This window comes from Megascapheus bottae, chromosome 17 (assembly GCF_031878675.1).
Source record: "Megascapheus bottae isolate mThoBot1 chromosome 17, mThoBot2.hap1, whole genome shotgun sequence".
In the NCBI taxonomy this organism is placed as follows: Eukaryota; Metazoa; Chordata; class Mammalia; order Rodentia; family Geomyidae; genus Megascapheus; species Megascapheus bottae.
The window spans coordinates 48143326-48159132 of record NC_143525.1 but is presented as its reverse complement, the minus strand read 5'-3'; the positions used below and the strand labels follow the sequence as shown (position 1 = coordinate 48159132).

General features: G+C 41.0%; 1 protein-coding gene across 2 annotated transcripts; it reads left to right on the top strand.

Moving 5' to 3' along the window:
* The first annotated feature begins 284 nt into the window (after positions 1-284).
* Znf207 (zinc finger protein 207) lies at positions 285-15356 on the top strand. Of its 2 annotated transcripts, XM_090351265.1 has the most exons (12): positions 285-501; positions 2006-2132; positions 4861-4999; positions 6813-6980; positions 7383-7458; positions 7929-7976; positions 9243-9313; positions 10292-10449; positions 11727-11819; positions 12904-13146; positions 14191-14350; positions 14514-15356. In XM_090351265.1, the coding sequence occupies exons 1-12, from the start codon at positions 461-463 to the stop codon at positions 14672-14674; spliced, it is 1485 nt and encodes a 494-aa protein (XP_090207391.1). In that variant the 5' UTR covers positions 285-460; the 3' UTR covers positions 14675-15356. The 2 variants fall into 2 exon arrangements, with proteins under 2 accessions (XP_090207391.1, XP_090207392.1); XM_090351266.1 differs by lacking the exon at positions 11727-11819.
* Positions 15357-15807: the final 451 nt, after the last annotated feature.

The following is a 15807-nucleotide window of genomic DNA, read 5'->3' as shown; positions in this document are numbered from 1 at the left end:
AGTTTGAAAACTGGGCGTAGGTAAAGATAAGTCAACCTCTAATGACACCGGTAATCCCGTACGGGCTCTTTCCCGCCTCCGCTCTTCCTCCAGCAGCGCGCTCTGGAGGCCGACTCTTACAAAACAACCCGCAGGGCTTCAGCCACCGGAAGCCGGAAGGGAGGGGAAGCCAACGGCTGTACACGCAGCGAGAGGGCGGGGCCCGCGTCACGTGACGCGCGCACGCACGCACGCAGCCCGGCCTGGCCGCGCCCCCTGCGCCGCAGTGCCTGACGGGAAGCGGAGAGCGAACGAGGCGGTCGGCCATTTTGTGTCGGCTTCGTGTGGGACACGGTGGTAGCCGTTGGCTCGCACAAGTGGGCGATTTTTTCGCCTTGTTTTTTTTTTTCTCCCCCCCCCTGCATTTCTTCTTATCTCTCCCCTCACCCCGCTTCCCTTCCTTCGCCGACAGAACGCAGAGATGGGTCGCAAGAAGAAGAAGCAGCTGAAGCCGTGGTGTTGATATCCTTTGTGGGTCGAGGCTGAGGTGGGGGTGCCGGTTGAGGAAGGCCCGGCCGGGACGCGGAGCCCCGGGGCCTCGGGCCTCGGGCTGGGTGGCGTGGTCAGGGGGTCGGAGCTCGGGGAGCGCCGTGCCTCGGGCGGGAGGGCTGTGCGGGGCTGACTGCCGGGGGCGGCGGGCGGCGGAGGGCGGCGGCCTGCAGGCCCAGCCCGCCGCTGTCGGGGTGACGACCCGGCCGAGGGCCGGTCCTCCACCGCGGCGTGCTGGGCGCCGTGGAGGGTTGCCTGTCGGCGTCGGCCTCCCGCCCCTCCTCCCCGCCGCCCCGCCGAGACTAGGTGGTTTCGGGGAGGAGTGGGTTTAGTGACTCGCAGCTCGGAGCCCTTCTCCCCCCTTCCCCGGTGGACGTCCGAGGACTCGCTTCCGCCCCGGAACCCCGAGGCGCCTCGATCTCGAGGAACGATCCCTCACGGGGCGGGGTTTGTGTCCTCTGCTGGCCCAGACTTCGTGGGACTTGAGAAACAGCAAACTTCTTAGAAGGGAATGTTGTTAGAATGTGGCGGCGTTTTATCATGCTTTTTAAACCGGAAGCGATTACGTGCTTTACGTTGATTATTATTGTGGCAGAGCTGCATTTACTTGTGTTTTTTTTTTTTTTAAATAAAATGACAACCTGGGTGACGAATTTTGTGATGTGTTTGCAGGAAAGTCTTGAGTAGCGAGCTAAGAATTCTCAGTATTGGAGATTTAAGTCATCTCTTGAGTTTTATATTCCCTAACCTCCCAAGACAGTTTAAAAAATGTAGGCAATTCTGGATTGCTGATTCGAATTGATAGGCACCACGAAGTTAGTGATTTCCTTACAAGAGTGGGTGCATTCTTTGTTGATTTTTTTTTTTTTTTTGGCTAGTATGGGGGGTTGAAAACTCAGGGTCTGAACACTGTCCTTGGGCTGCTGGGTAGGGGCTCTACCACTTGAACCACAGCACCACTTCCAGCTTTTTTTTTTTTTCCTTAATTATGTATGTGGTATTGGGGAATTGAACCAGGGTCTTCTTGCTTGCTAGGCAGGTACTCTACCACTAGACCAAACTCCCGGCCCTTCATGTGCATTTGTGAACGTTGAAATTCTAAACAAGGAAATAGGTAGTCTCACCTAACATTTCTGTTAAGCACAAGAATTTACTTTATTACGATGTGCTTATTTGGTGCAGGTTTCCGGGGAATTGAAAATAGGGAAACTACGTGACGTGTATAATCTCAAGTGTATACCTACCAGAAATTTTTTGTGAGGTACTGTTTTTAATAATAACTATATTCTATTCCACGAGTTTTTTTTTTTTTAAAGAGTTGATTGACACTAACTCTTTGGATATTCTAAGTTGCTCCACACATATTTTAGCTTCCAGGATGCTGGAATTAGGGTGGCACATACAACTGTGCCCATTACTACAGGTAGTTTTTATTGTGGGCAAAGTCATTATCTTTTGTACCTTAACTATTGATCAGGTATTGCAATCGAGATTTTGATGATGAGAAGATTCTGATACAGCACCAAAAAGCAAAGCATTTTAAATGCCATATATGTCATAAGAAGTTATATACTGGACCTGGTTTAGCCATTCATTGCATGCAGGTAAGGATTTTGTTTTGCCATGCTTTTTCAGTTGAAAACAGGAATAATTAGCTTTATAATTTTGTTTATATTTGTTGGGAGGAAGACAAAAATTAGAGGGAAGCTGGGACAAGTGGTACTGGGGATTCTGTCTCAAGGAACAAGCTAGAGATAAGAGGATCAAGGTCAGCAAGGCCCCAGCCAAAAAGGGCTTGGGAACATGAGTTAACCCAGATCTCTTTTTATTGCCATGCTTGAATATTTCTGTGCACAAGCTCTACTGCTGAGTTATGTATAAACATCAAGAAGATAAGCTTTAGCTTAGTATGTGTGTATGCTGGTCCTGGTGCTTTGTCAGGGACAGTTTGGGTGCTGTCCCTGATCTTGCTTTGTTCGAGGCTAGCACTCTACCACTTGAGCCTAAGCTCCACTTTTTTTTTGGATAGTTTGGTGGAGATGAGATTCCCAGACTTTTGCTGCCAGGGCTAGCTTCCAATTGTGATCCATAGATCTCAGCCTTCTGAGTAGAAGAATGAGTCACCTAAACTGACTAGTGTTCAATGAGTTTGTATTTGACTTTAAATTACAGATAGGTGGCAACTAGGTTAAGATAATCAGATATACCCTAAATACCCGGGAAAGAACCAGGATCAGTGATTTAGGTAAATAAGTAGATTTATTCAGTATAGATTCTATTAAGCTTTAAAAAGCAAGCCAGTAGCCAGATGCGCCTGTAATCCTATCTCCTCTGAAGGCTGAGAACTGAGCATCAAGGTTCAAAGCTAGCCTGGGCACAAAAGGACCTGAGACTCTTATCTCCACTTAACCTCTAGAAAATGGGAAGTAGGCCTTGGCTGAAGGGTAGGGCAGTAGCCTTGAGCTGAATAGCTCAGGGACAGTGCCCAGGCCGAGCTCAAGCCTCATGACCCACAAAAAAAAAAGCCAGTGCTGGTGGCTCATGACCGTAAGTCCCTGTTACTCAGGTGGCTGAGATCTGAGGATCACAGTTCAAGGCCAATTTGGGGGACTTTTGGAGTTGTGGCTGAAGTGGTAGAGCGCCAAGCTTCAGTAAGAAAAGCTAAGCGATAATGTGTAGGCCCTTAATTCATGCCCTAGTACATTAACACTGAATAAAATTTTTCTTCTTTGTGTTCATTTTATGTTGTGAAGGAAAATAACATAAGCATATACGTTTTTTTTAAAAATCCTAAAACAGGAACCAGAAAGAGTATCTTACATCTGAGAAAAGGTTAAACAATGAGATAGTATAAATGGCAAGAGAAAAGACTACAGCACAATTTTCATCAATTCAAAATGAAATGATTTGAAGAGACATCACACTTCATATTGTAGGTTTGAAGTCAACCTGGCAGGAAAGGTCAGAAGGCTATGCCTCAAGTAGATCACTAGCCTTGGGCAAGCTACGTCAGGGACAGTGCCTAGGCCCTGAGTTCAAGCCAGCATGATTGCTTATACAAACAAAGGCAAAAATAGCATTTTAAGTTCAGAAAATAGAGGTACTGGTAACATGTACATGGGAGTCAATTCCTTTGTGTAAAGTGGATAGAAAGGGGTTGCAGCTAATGCTCTGCCATATGCCATTGTAGCATTCAGAGGCTAGAATTGTTTAAAGAAAAACAAAGCCCATCCAAGGCGCCCGAAAAGGCAAAACGAAGAGGCATGCTCTATAAAATAGTAAAAATGTGTCAAGGAATTTGAATCATGCTGGTGGTTGATGAGGTAAATTGAGGTTGCATTATAAGTGTAAAGCTTGAAGAACTTTGAGGAGACAGCAAGTATTCTGTTCTTTTGTTCTTTTGCCTGCTTACAGCCTCAAGCTTGGGATATATTCTTATTTCTATATTCTTATTCTTATCTCCCCCGCTGCCTTGGGACTTGAACACTGGGCCTGAGCGCTGTTCCTGAGCTCTTCTGCTCAAGGCTACCACCCTACCTCCTGCATAGCACCACTTCAGTTTTCTGGTGGTTAATTGGAGATGAGATTCTCACTGACTTAAGTGCTTAGGCTGGATTGGAACTGCAATCCTCAGATCTCCTGAGTAGCTAGGATTACAGTCATGAGCCACCCCTAGCAGATATTCTTACTTATTACTTGACTTTAATTTTTTTTTTTTCTTTTGCTAGTACTGGCACTTGGACTCGGTGTCTGAACACTGTCCTTGGACTTTCTTTTTCTTTGTGGCTTAAACTCAGCCTGAGAGTTGTCCCTGAGCTCTTCAGCTCAAGGGTAGGGCAGTAGTTCAGGCTGGCTTGGAACCTTGATCCTCAGATCTCAACCTCCTGAGTAGCTAAGATTACAGGCATGAGCCACAGAACCACTTCCGGTTTGTTCTATGTATGTGGTACAGAGGACTCAAACTCAGGTCTTTGTGCAAGTTAGACAAACACTCTACCACTAGGCCAAATTACCAGCCCATTCATATTTCTTAAGCTATGATTTTAGGCTTAAAATTACTTACACTTTTTTTTTTTTTTTTGCCAGTCCTGGGCTTGAGCTCAGGGCCTGAGCACTGTCCCTGGACTTTCTCAAGGCTAGAGCTCTACCACTTGAGTCTCAGCACCACTTCTGGCTTTTTTTCTATATGTGGTACCTCGAGGAATTGAACCCGGATCTTCATGCATGCTCGGCAAGCACTTTAACCACTAGGCCAAACTCCCGGCCTTACTTACACTTTTATAAAGTGATTTTGTTTATGTAATGGAAGTTTGACTTTTTTTTTAATGTTAGGTGCATAAGGAGACAATAGATGCTGTACCAAATGCGATACCTGGAAGAACAGACATAGAGTTGGAAATATATGGTATGGAAGGTATTCCAGAAAAGGACATGGATGAAAGACGTAGACTTCTTGAACAGAAGACACAAGGTAAATACTATGACATGATTTTAATTTAGAGTTTAGAATAGTGCTGTTTTCAAGAATAAATTTGAGGGTAGATTTAGAAGTCTTCCTCCATTGGTGTAAAGGAGTTTTTAGATTACCTGCTTCCTGAGTAGCTGTGATTATGGGTATACACTATTATGCATGGCTCAGAATTACAATAGTACTGTTTCCTTTATGTATTAGGTTTAGTAGTGGTGTTTAACTTGGTATTTGAACTTTATACCATTCAAATTGTAAAATCGTACCAATCATCTATAAGTTCTTGTGGTTTTTAAATTTTTTTATTTTGAAAGCTTCATAGGTAAGACCTGGTGAGTTTTTTTTTTTTTTTTTTTAAGGGGGTGGGGGTCAGTTGTGAGACTTGAGCTTTGGGCCTGGATGTTGTCTCTGAGCTCTTCAGCTCAAGGCTACCACCCTACCCCTTGAGCCAGAGTGCCACTCCCAGTTTTCTGGTGGTTGGAGATAAGAGTCTCCCAGATATTAGTGCCTGGGATGGCTTTGAACTGCTATCCTCAGATCTCTGCCTCCCCAGTAGCTAGGGTTACAAGTGTGAGCCTGGCACCCAGTCAAGACTTTTTTTTTTTTTTTTGCCAGTGCTAGGGCGTGAACTCAGAGCCAGGGCACTGTCCTTGAGCTTTCTCAAGGCTAGCACTCTACCACTTGAGTCACTGTACCAATTCTGGCCTTTTCTGTGTATGTGGTACACTAGGCAAGCACTCTACCACTAAGCCAAACTCCCAGCCCTTAAAGCTCTTTTTAAAGTGAAACTGAACCAGGTGCTCGTGGCTCACACCTGTAATCCTACCTACTCAAGAGGCTGAGGTCTGAAGATCATATTTCGTTGTTTTTTTTTTTATGTTTTGCTATTTTGTTTTGGGTTTTTTGTGGCCCCCCGCCCCCGCACTCATATACACTCCTGGGGCTTAAATTGGGCACTGCCCTTGGACACTTTCCCCAAAGCTAGCATTCTGCCACTTGAGCCACAGCACAACTTCTGGCTTTTTCCTCTGTATGTGGTACTGAGGAATCAAACCCAGGGCTTTGTGCGTGCTAGGTGAACACTCTACCACTAGGCTACCTTCCCCTACCCCTGAGGATTGTATTTCGAAGCCAGCCAGGGCAAAAAAGTCTTCGTGAGACTCTTACCTCCAGTTAACCACTCAAAACTCAAAGGTGGTGCTGAGGCTAAAGTGATAAAGTACTAGTTTTGAGCTTAAAGAGGCTCAGAGAAGCCAGGCAGATGGCTCATAACTGAGGATCACAGTTCAAAACCAGCCCAACCACTAAAGTCTGTGAGATTTTTATCCTCAATTAACCACCAATAAACGGAAGTGGGACAGTGGCTCAAGGGGTAGGGCGGTAGCCTTGAGCTGAAGAGCTCAGGGACAACAGCGCCCATGTACAGAGTCCAAATCCCACCACCCACGTACCCCCCCCCCCAAAAAAAAAAGAAAAGAAAAGGCTCAGGGACAGTCCCCTTAGGCCTGAGTTCAAACTCCATAATCAACCAAAAATAAATAAAAATTTGAAACTTACTTGATGCAGCTGCCCCCCCCCCCCCCCCCCCCCCCCCCCCGTGGTCATGGGGCTTGAATTTGGCTTGGGCCTCCTGAGTAGCTAGGGTTACAGGTGTGAGCCACCGCGCTTAGCTTAATTCTTTTTGTTTTTAATAGCATAGGGAAAGGATGTTAGCCTTTGGAAGAGTATATGTTTTATTGGAAGGGATGTTAACCTTTGGAAGAGTATATGTTTTGAGTATTTTACTTAAAATACTATGTGGAAAAATTTTTGGCAGAGAGTCAAAAAAAGAAGCAACAAGATGATTCTGATGAATATGATGATGATGAATCTGCAGCCTCAACTTCATTTCAGCCACAGCCTGTCCAACCTCAACAAGGTTATATCCCGCCAATGGTCCAGCCAGGACTGCCACCAGTTCCAGGAGCACCAGGAATGCCTCCAGGTAGCATATAAAGTTGCCTGAAGTTGAACATTTTAAGGTTTTTATTGATAGAGCATACAAGTATTACTTCTGAACATCAGACATGGCCCTGTCAATCTCACTATTACCCATTCTTCAAAAAAAAGTACTTTTTTGTTTGTTTTTGGCCAGTCTTGGGGCTTGAACTCAGCCTGAGCACTGTCCTTGGGCTTTCCTCAAGGCTACCACCCAAGGCTGTACCATTTGAGTCACAGTAACGTTTCTGACTTTTTTATATATGTGGTTCCAAGGAATTGAACCCAGATCTTCATGCATGCTAGACAAGTACTCTTCACTAGGCCAAACTCCTGGCCTACTTGTTCTTATAACACTTAAATTTATAATTCAATTTGTAAATCTTTGCTTGAAATTCTTTATTTGTAGGCATACCTCCATTAATGCCAGGTGTTCCTCCTCTGATGCCAGGAATGCCACCAGTTATGCCAGGCATGCCACCTGGGTAAGAAAATTTTTAATTGGTTTTTGAATGTATGACTGGTAATGATATTTCTCAACTTTGGTGTTAATATGAATTAAGTATTAACTGCATTTTTTTGCTTCTAGAAAGTATGGGTTCTAAAAGTCTTGCTTAATAAAGTGTCAGCCAGTAAATGTAAGGTGTAAATGTACCTCAGAATAACAGTGTTTTGGGTTTCAGAATGTTTATAAGCAACTATCTGCTTCTGTTGCACTTGCTGTAATTGAAGTGGTTGGTTGAAGATTTGATTTACTGAAATTTAGAACTGCCCCCATCACACTTTCTAGTTGTGAACAGAGCAAATTCTTTAATTTGTGAAAGCATCAGAAAACTGAATCTGAGGTATTTGTGACTTTTACTTAAGTATTTTGTGATATGAAAGGTATACAATACACTTTCCCACTGTATTTTGAAAATCAGTTAGATTTTGATTTTGTCATACATTTTCACAGATTGCATCATCAGAGAAAATACACCCAGTCATTTTGCGGTGAAAACATGTAAGCATTTCATTCATAATGTAATTTAGGAGGTTGTGATCATAATGTCATTTTGTGCGTGTTTAATGATAGCTATTTAGTTGAGTTAGAAGTATTCTAACCTTCTTTGCTAAATTTGCAAACTAATTGACACAGGTCTCTTACGGAAGGGGATTAAAACATCTTTGAGGAAACAGACCTTTGAATCTAAATGTGTTGATATTTCCTCAAGCTGCTAAAAGTTCTGAGACCTGGTAAACTGATAAGCGAAAGTATACTGCTAAATTAATCATGCTTTATTCTAGATTGTAATAGAAAGTATATATAGAAGTTACACCTCTGGTGACATCTTGGTTTGGGACCTTGGAGACTAGCTCAGTCAGTGAGTGGTAAGAGGACATGCCTAGTGTACCCCAGTCCTCAGTGATGTCAGTGCTCAGCACCAAAAAACCTTCTAGGTCTTGATAAAGTGAATTGGACACTGATATGTGAAGGTAAACATTTTCTAGGAGAAAGCTTGAGAAGCATAGGTTATATTTTAAATCATGGCTTGGTATTACATATCTATGCTAAAGAATCAGCCAGGTGCTGGTGGCTTACACGTATAACCCTAATTACTCAGGAGGCTGAGATGTGAGGATTGTAGTTCAAAGCCAGTCCAGGTAGGAAAGTCTGTGAGCCTCTTACATCCAGTTATCCACTAAAAAACCTGAAGTGTGGAGTATGGCTGGAAGTGGTAGATAGCTAACTGTGGGCAGAAAAGCTCAGGGACAGATTCCAGGTTCTTGAGTTTAAGCAAAAAAAAATATATATATATATATATATATATATATTTATATAGGAGTCGTGACTTTACATACATATTTTAATTTTGTTCTAAAAATTTATTACGCTAGTACATTGAATATTTTTCTTTTGAAAATTCTGACAACTCTTTAAGATTAACTCTTAATTAGGTGGATATTTGACAAATGGAGCAAAAATTTTTGCTTTCCAGTTAAACAATTGTGTTTTATATGAAGTCTATATGTAATAAGTAATATTATCAGTAACTTTGTCAAGAAAGACAATTTTCCTCACTTTGTGATAAACAAGTGTTTACAAGGTTTTAGAGGATTTATTTCAATAGAATGATTGTAGAAAAAAATGTGGTTGGTTCGTTCAGCTTGATTTATTTCAATATAGAGGTCAAATTAAAGTCTTCATTGTTTCAGATTATAGCCAAAAATGTTTTCTTATGGTCTATACTGTTAAATAACATTGTTTCTTGAAATTGCTTTTTAATAGAATGATGCCAATGGGTGGAATGATGCCACCTGGACCTGGAATCCCTCCTCTGATGCCTGGAATGCCACCAGGTATGATTTTTTTTTTTAAAACCGGTTCCTTTGGGAGGGTGTGGTGTTGGTTTGAACTCAGTCTGGGAGAGCATATCCCTTAGCCTTTTTACTGAAGGCTGGGCTGGGCCTTACTAGTTGAGCCACAGCTCCGTTTCCAGCTTTTTGTTCATTAATTGGAGAAAAGTCTTATGGACTGTTTACACAGCCCCCTGGGTAGTTAGCATTATAGGCAAGAGCCACCAGTGCCTAGCTTTTTGTTTGAATGGAGAAGGGTTGCTGGGATTAGAATCCTCAGAGCCTTGTACCTGCTAAGCAAGCAGTTTGCCTCTTAAGTTTCTAATGTCTGTAAGCTTTAATACTTGTTTTATCCATCTTAAGGGTTTAGTGGTATTTTTCACATAAAATTCTAAAGTACTATAAAGGAAAACATTTGAGGTATAGTTGTGGTCAGGAGCAAGTGTCTTAAGTTCCTGGAGTACAGAGTTATTCAGCAGTAAATTAGTCATGATTGGAAAGAGAGGGAGAAGGGGAGGGCCGGGGCCAGAAGTGTTGATCGGTCCTGGAACTTGAATGCAGGGCCTGGATGTTATCCCTCTTCCAGAAGACAAGCCACTTGAGTTGTAGTTTTACTTTTGTTTTTTTTGTTTTTTTTGTTTTTTTTTTTTTTTGCCAGTCCTGGGCTTGTGCTCAGGGCCTGAGCCCTGTCCTTGGACTTTCTCAAGGCTAGAGCTCTACCACTTGAGCCTCAGCACCACTTCTGGCTTTTTTTTTTTTTCTATGTATGTGGTACTGAGGAATCGAACCCGGGTCTTCATGCATGCTAGGCAAGCACTTTAACCACTAGGCCAAACTCCCGGCCCTACTTTTGGTTTTGTAGTGGTAGTTGGAAGTACGAGTCTTCATCAACTTTTCTGCACAGGCTTGCTTTTGAACCGTGATCTTCAGATTTCACGGAGTCCCTGGCTAAATGTTGCATTGACTGAGTTTCTATTGCAGGTATGCCTCCCCCTGTTCCTCGTCCTGGAATTCCTCCAATGACTCAAGCACAGGCTGTTTCAGCACCAGGTATTCTAAATAGACCACCTGCACCAACAGCAGCAGTACCTGCTCCACAGCCTCCAGTTACTAAGCCTCTTTTCCCCAGTGCTGGACAGGTAAGGTGAAATCCCTAAACAGGACTGCACTTAAACATAGGTAAAATATGTGTAAAGAAACTTTTGGAGTTACTACAGGATAGATAAGTAGCCTATCCTTTCTCATTTTTGCCTATCTTAATTCTCTAGTTGTGAAGTATGAAAATACTTGATGTATATATATTTATATTCCTGGTTGTAAGCTAGAAATGAATGATCAATTCCTGCTGATTTAAGTATATAGTGCTTAGATGTCTTTGTTTCCTTTTTGAACTGTAAGTGGAATGAGGCCAAAGCCAAAGGTGAAAGACTTTTTAAAGATTTAGCAAAAGAAAATGAAGAAAACCAGTTCTTGGGAGTCTTCTCCAATTTAGAATAGTGCTGTATTGGAGGGGTATCATGTAATGGTTTTTAATTTAGTCAAACTTCATTCCTTAGTAGTCTTGTCTTTTAAGATCTTTCTAAAATACACTGAAAGATGTTACTGTTACATGTAGTGTGCACACAATGACCGACACCTTTGTATTTTTTTATTACATTTAGAATTAATAGATGTACTTAAAGATAATTAGGGTTTACTTTGTTAGATATCAAATGCTACTTTTAAAGTTTTCCTGCTTGTGGGTGCTTAATTAAAATTATTAGTTTTATCCTGTACACTGCTGACTCAGGCCTGTAATCGTAGCTGTTCAGGAGGCTTGAAATCTGAGGATCATAATCAAGTCAGCCTGTGTAGGAAAGTCTGTAAGACTCATCTCAAATTAATCACCAAAAAGCCAGAAGTGGAACTGTGTCTCAATCGTAGCTCACTAGCCTTGAGCACAAAAGCCCAGATAGAGACGTAGGCCCTGAGTTCAAGGCCACAGGAGTACACATATTAAAATATATTATTGTTAAGCATATTCACTTAATGGTTTTGTGATTGGGTGGAAAATTTGGTTTGAAATGTTAAATTTGGCATTTATTGAAGAGTCATTGATAATAGAATTGAAATAGCACTTGCGTGTCATCAATTTAAGGTACTCGTAATACCATAGTGTAAAAAACCATACTAGTTTTAAAAAAGAAATGGTGGTTAAGTAGGTTTATTAGTACCAAATTTTAAAAATAAAGGTCTGGAGGCTCACATTTTCACTGTTATAAATGTATTCGTGGCCTGCCTCTAAATAAAGTACATTTGATTGCATTAAACTTTGCACTTATAAAAAATGCAATCTATACTGAAAGTCTGCCACGTGGCTTATTTTTTACCCATTTGTTTGGAGACTTTTCATTGTTTCCTTTCTTTTATGCTACAGATGGGGACACCTGTCACAAGCTCAAGTACAGCTTCATCCAATTCAGAAAGTCTGTCTGCATCTTCTAAAGCTCTGTTTCCTAGCACAGCACAAGTACGCAGGAAGTTGCAGTTTAAAATTGTTAAAATGGCTTTTTAACTTAACCCTTTGGACCCTACTTTAAAACTAAATCTTTATTATTAAAATATGTATTATTTAGTATTTTTAAAGTAAAATTATGTTAATCAACAGTCAAGTGATATTTGAACTTAAACTAACAACCAAAAACAAAAGCCAAAAGTGTACCCCATACTCGGTTCTAAAGGGTTAAAGCATGTGAGCAGTAAATGCGTTATGGTGGCCAGTGATTAGGTTGATGCATGGTTAAGTTAGTTTTGGTTTATGCAGCTCAGTGCATCACATCCTGTGTAAGGAAATTTTAGTGCCCACATTTTCTAAAGTTGACCTACTTGGTGCTTCAGATGTTTGTATAATGAGAAGTACAACTCATTTGCTTTGAGAACTTAGTTTAACTGGTAATGCAACTTACATTGCAAGTATGAGACTGCTGGTAACTTCTTAACTAAGAGCGCAGTAAGACCAGCTCCAGCACTCCCATTTGTCCTTGCTGCTCAGGATTCTGCTCAGAAGTTGGAGGCTGTAAGTGTGGCTCAAGTTGTAAAGTACCAGAAGTACAGCAGAAAAGCGAACATAAGGCTCTTAAGTTCAAAGACTGGTACTGGCACATATCAAAGAGAGCCTACTAAATGAGTTTCATAGTTAGATCATCTATGTCTTAATTGCTGTCAATTATTTTTTGTGCTGTACTTGGTAGAATTTATTCAAATCTATAGTTTCTGAATAGTTTAAAAGATTGCTTTAAATAATAGTATACAAATAGAAAAAAAGACATCACAGTAGGTTCTTCTGTAATTTTGGAACAGAGAATGTTAAACTTTTAGTGAGGAGGAGTTAGGGGACATTTAAGACATTGCATATGTACTGTTTTATTCCCTCTGTTATAATGTAACTTTATCCCAGGATATTTTGCTAGAGAATGTATATATGTTAACTTCATTTTCATTTGATTTAAAGTTTAGTCCTTTGGTTCATTTTTCTGGTTTTTAAAATAAGCTACTGATAGTTACAGTCAGCTTTGAGTTTTGAAATTTCATTGATGTAGGATTGTATTTTTCAGGCTCAAGCAGCTGTCCAAGGACCTGTTGGTACTGATTTCAAGCCCCTAAATAATACTCCTGCAACTACTACAGAACCCCCAAAGCCTACATTCCCTGCTTATACACAGTCTACCGCTTCAACCACTAGTACAACAAATAGTACTGCAGCAAAACCAGCAGCTTCAATAACAAGTAAGCCTGCTACACTTACAACAACCAGTGCAACCAGTAAGTTGATCCATCCAGATGAGGATATATCACTGGTAAGTTGTTTCTGATTGTTTACTAGTAGCATTGTTTAAAAAACAAACACAAAACAACTACTATAGCACTCTATTTGGAAGTTAAGTGTATTTGAATGGTCTTAAAAATCTCATTTAGTGCTTCCAAAGCATTTCCTACTGTTTTTATGTTTCCCATATATTTGGGAAACCATCTCTGGGTTTTTGTTTTTTTGTTGTTTTTGGGGGTTGGTTTTTTGTTTTTTTTTTTTTTTTTTGCCAGTCCTGAGCTTGTGCTCAGGGCCTGAGCCCTGTCCTTGGACTTTCTCAAGGCTAGAGCTCTACCACTTGAGCCTCAGCACCACTTCTGGCTTTTTTCTCTGTATGTGGTACCGAGGAATCGAACCCGGGTCTTCGTGCATGCTAGGCAAGCACTTTAACCACGAGGCCAAACTCCCGGCCCCATCTCTAGGTTTTTGTTGGTTGAGGTTGGTTGTCAGGATTTTTTTTCTCTTGGATTCCCTGAGATGTTCCTGATCTCAACCTCCAGAGTAGCTAGAATTACAGGTATAAGCTATTGTGCTTTAGCAACTTTTCTAAGTTGGATTCTTAACTGTTATAAAGTGATTTAGATGTAAGTTTCCTTGCATTGATTGAAGACATAGTTAAGTGCAAGACAGAGCCTGAGGAATTCTGTTGGTCACATAAAGGAATTTATTTTGCTAGAGTGAATAAGTTTTAGTTTGAGACAGGTGTCTTTGGGCATATAGAGAGCAGAGTGATCTCAAAATAGAATCCTCCCTCAGCCTCTCTGCAGTTCTTACATTGCAGGTTTGTGCCTACATACTCAAGCTAAGATTTTCTTATTGAAACAGTTTACAGCACCTAGTTGCTAGTTACGTTTCAAATTAAAAAAACAGGTGAGATTTTTTTTAAGGCATGGAGATACTATATATTCCAATTGGTTTGTGGAAGTAATGGTTAGCGAGAGTAAGCATTAAAAAAGTTACTCTTATTAGATTTTAGATGTTTGCTTTTATATTGAGCATCTGTAATCGTATATTTTGTGTTTATTTCTATTCTCAGGAAGAAAGAAGGGCACAGTTACCTAAATATCAACGTAATCTTCCTCGGCCAGGACAGGCCCCAATTGGTAACCCACCGGTTGGACCAATTGGGGGTATGATGCCACCACAGCCAGGCATCCCACAACAACAAGGAATGAGACCACCAATGCCACCTCATGGTATTATTCCTCTTTTTTTTTTTTTTTGGTCGTGTTACCTTTTTGTATGTAGTGAATTTTCTTATTGTGAAAATATATTGTGCCTAAAATTACAATTCATAGACCCACTTAATCTTTATCCCCCTCTTTTTTTTCTGTGTGTGTGTCCTTTTCAATGTTACAGGTCAGTATGGTGGTCATCATCAAGGCATGCCAGGTTACCTTCCTGGAGCTATGCCACCTTATGGGCAGGGACCACCCATGGTACCTCCTTATCAAGGTGGGCCTCCTCGACCTCCAATGGGAATGAGACCTCCTGTAATGTCGCAAGGTGGCCGTTACTGATCTTACTTCATCCAGTCTAATAGGTTTGGAGATTAAACCTTTTCTCAACTTGTGCTGTTTATATAGCCAAGCTTCCGTCAATAAGGCTTCATTGTGACTTTAACAAACATTATCTTCCCACATACCAGGAACTATTGGACATTTATTTTACATGGGAAAAATTATTTGGAATAATAAAGCAGGAACTTTTCCTGAAGTTGCAATTTATACTGTATGGCTTCTTTTTCATGTTTCATCTAGGTTTTTAGAAGTGAAGTATAGTAAATTTGGTTCGTTAAATTGTGAAGGCGCTGGAACATACCACCTTAATAAAGGCAAGTTCTGTAAGCTTACATTGCTATTTGTAAAGTTATGCCTTCACAGCATTTCAGATGCTGTTGGACTTCCATGTCCCCAACTTAGCTTGGTGAGGGCTGTAACTGTTTTCAAGTACCTGTACATTGGAAGTCTGAATGTGTACCTATTTAATGTATTTAGAGTTCCTCATGTGTGCAGGGTATAAGAAATCTGACCCACCATGGTCATGTGACTTTTCTGTACTGTTAAACTTCATTATAATAAAATGAGAGAAAAATTTATGCCTTTTTATTCATAACCCAGCTGTGGACCCCTGCCTGAAAGGTTTGTACAGATGCATGCTATAATAGATGTCCACATAATAAAATTCATAGTTACCAATGCAGTTTTTGATATATTGTTGGAGTCTCTTGAGTTGTAGATTGTTAGCTGCATGTTAATGCTTCAGTTAACCACAGCAACCAAAAAAACTTAAAAGATATCTATGAATCATTATGTATTGGGTCTGAAACCTATACTTTGGTGTCATCAAGTGTGACAGGAATTTATTTTAAATGTAAACCTTAATTCTTCCTGCTGAGATCTTTAGATCCTAGTGCCAGACCTACTCATTTCCTTCTATTTTTTTACAAATGTGTATTGCATGGACCTCAGAAGCTTTACAGGTGCAAACTTCTAGAAGCTTAGGTGCATGTAGTAATAGCTTTTTTTTTTTTTTTTTTGCCAGTCCTTGGGTATGAGCTGTCAGGGCCTGGGCACTGTCCTTGGGCTTCTTTTATTCAAGGCTTACCCCTCTGTCCATGAGTCACAGCACCATTTCTGGCTCTTTCTGGTCA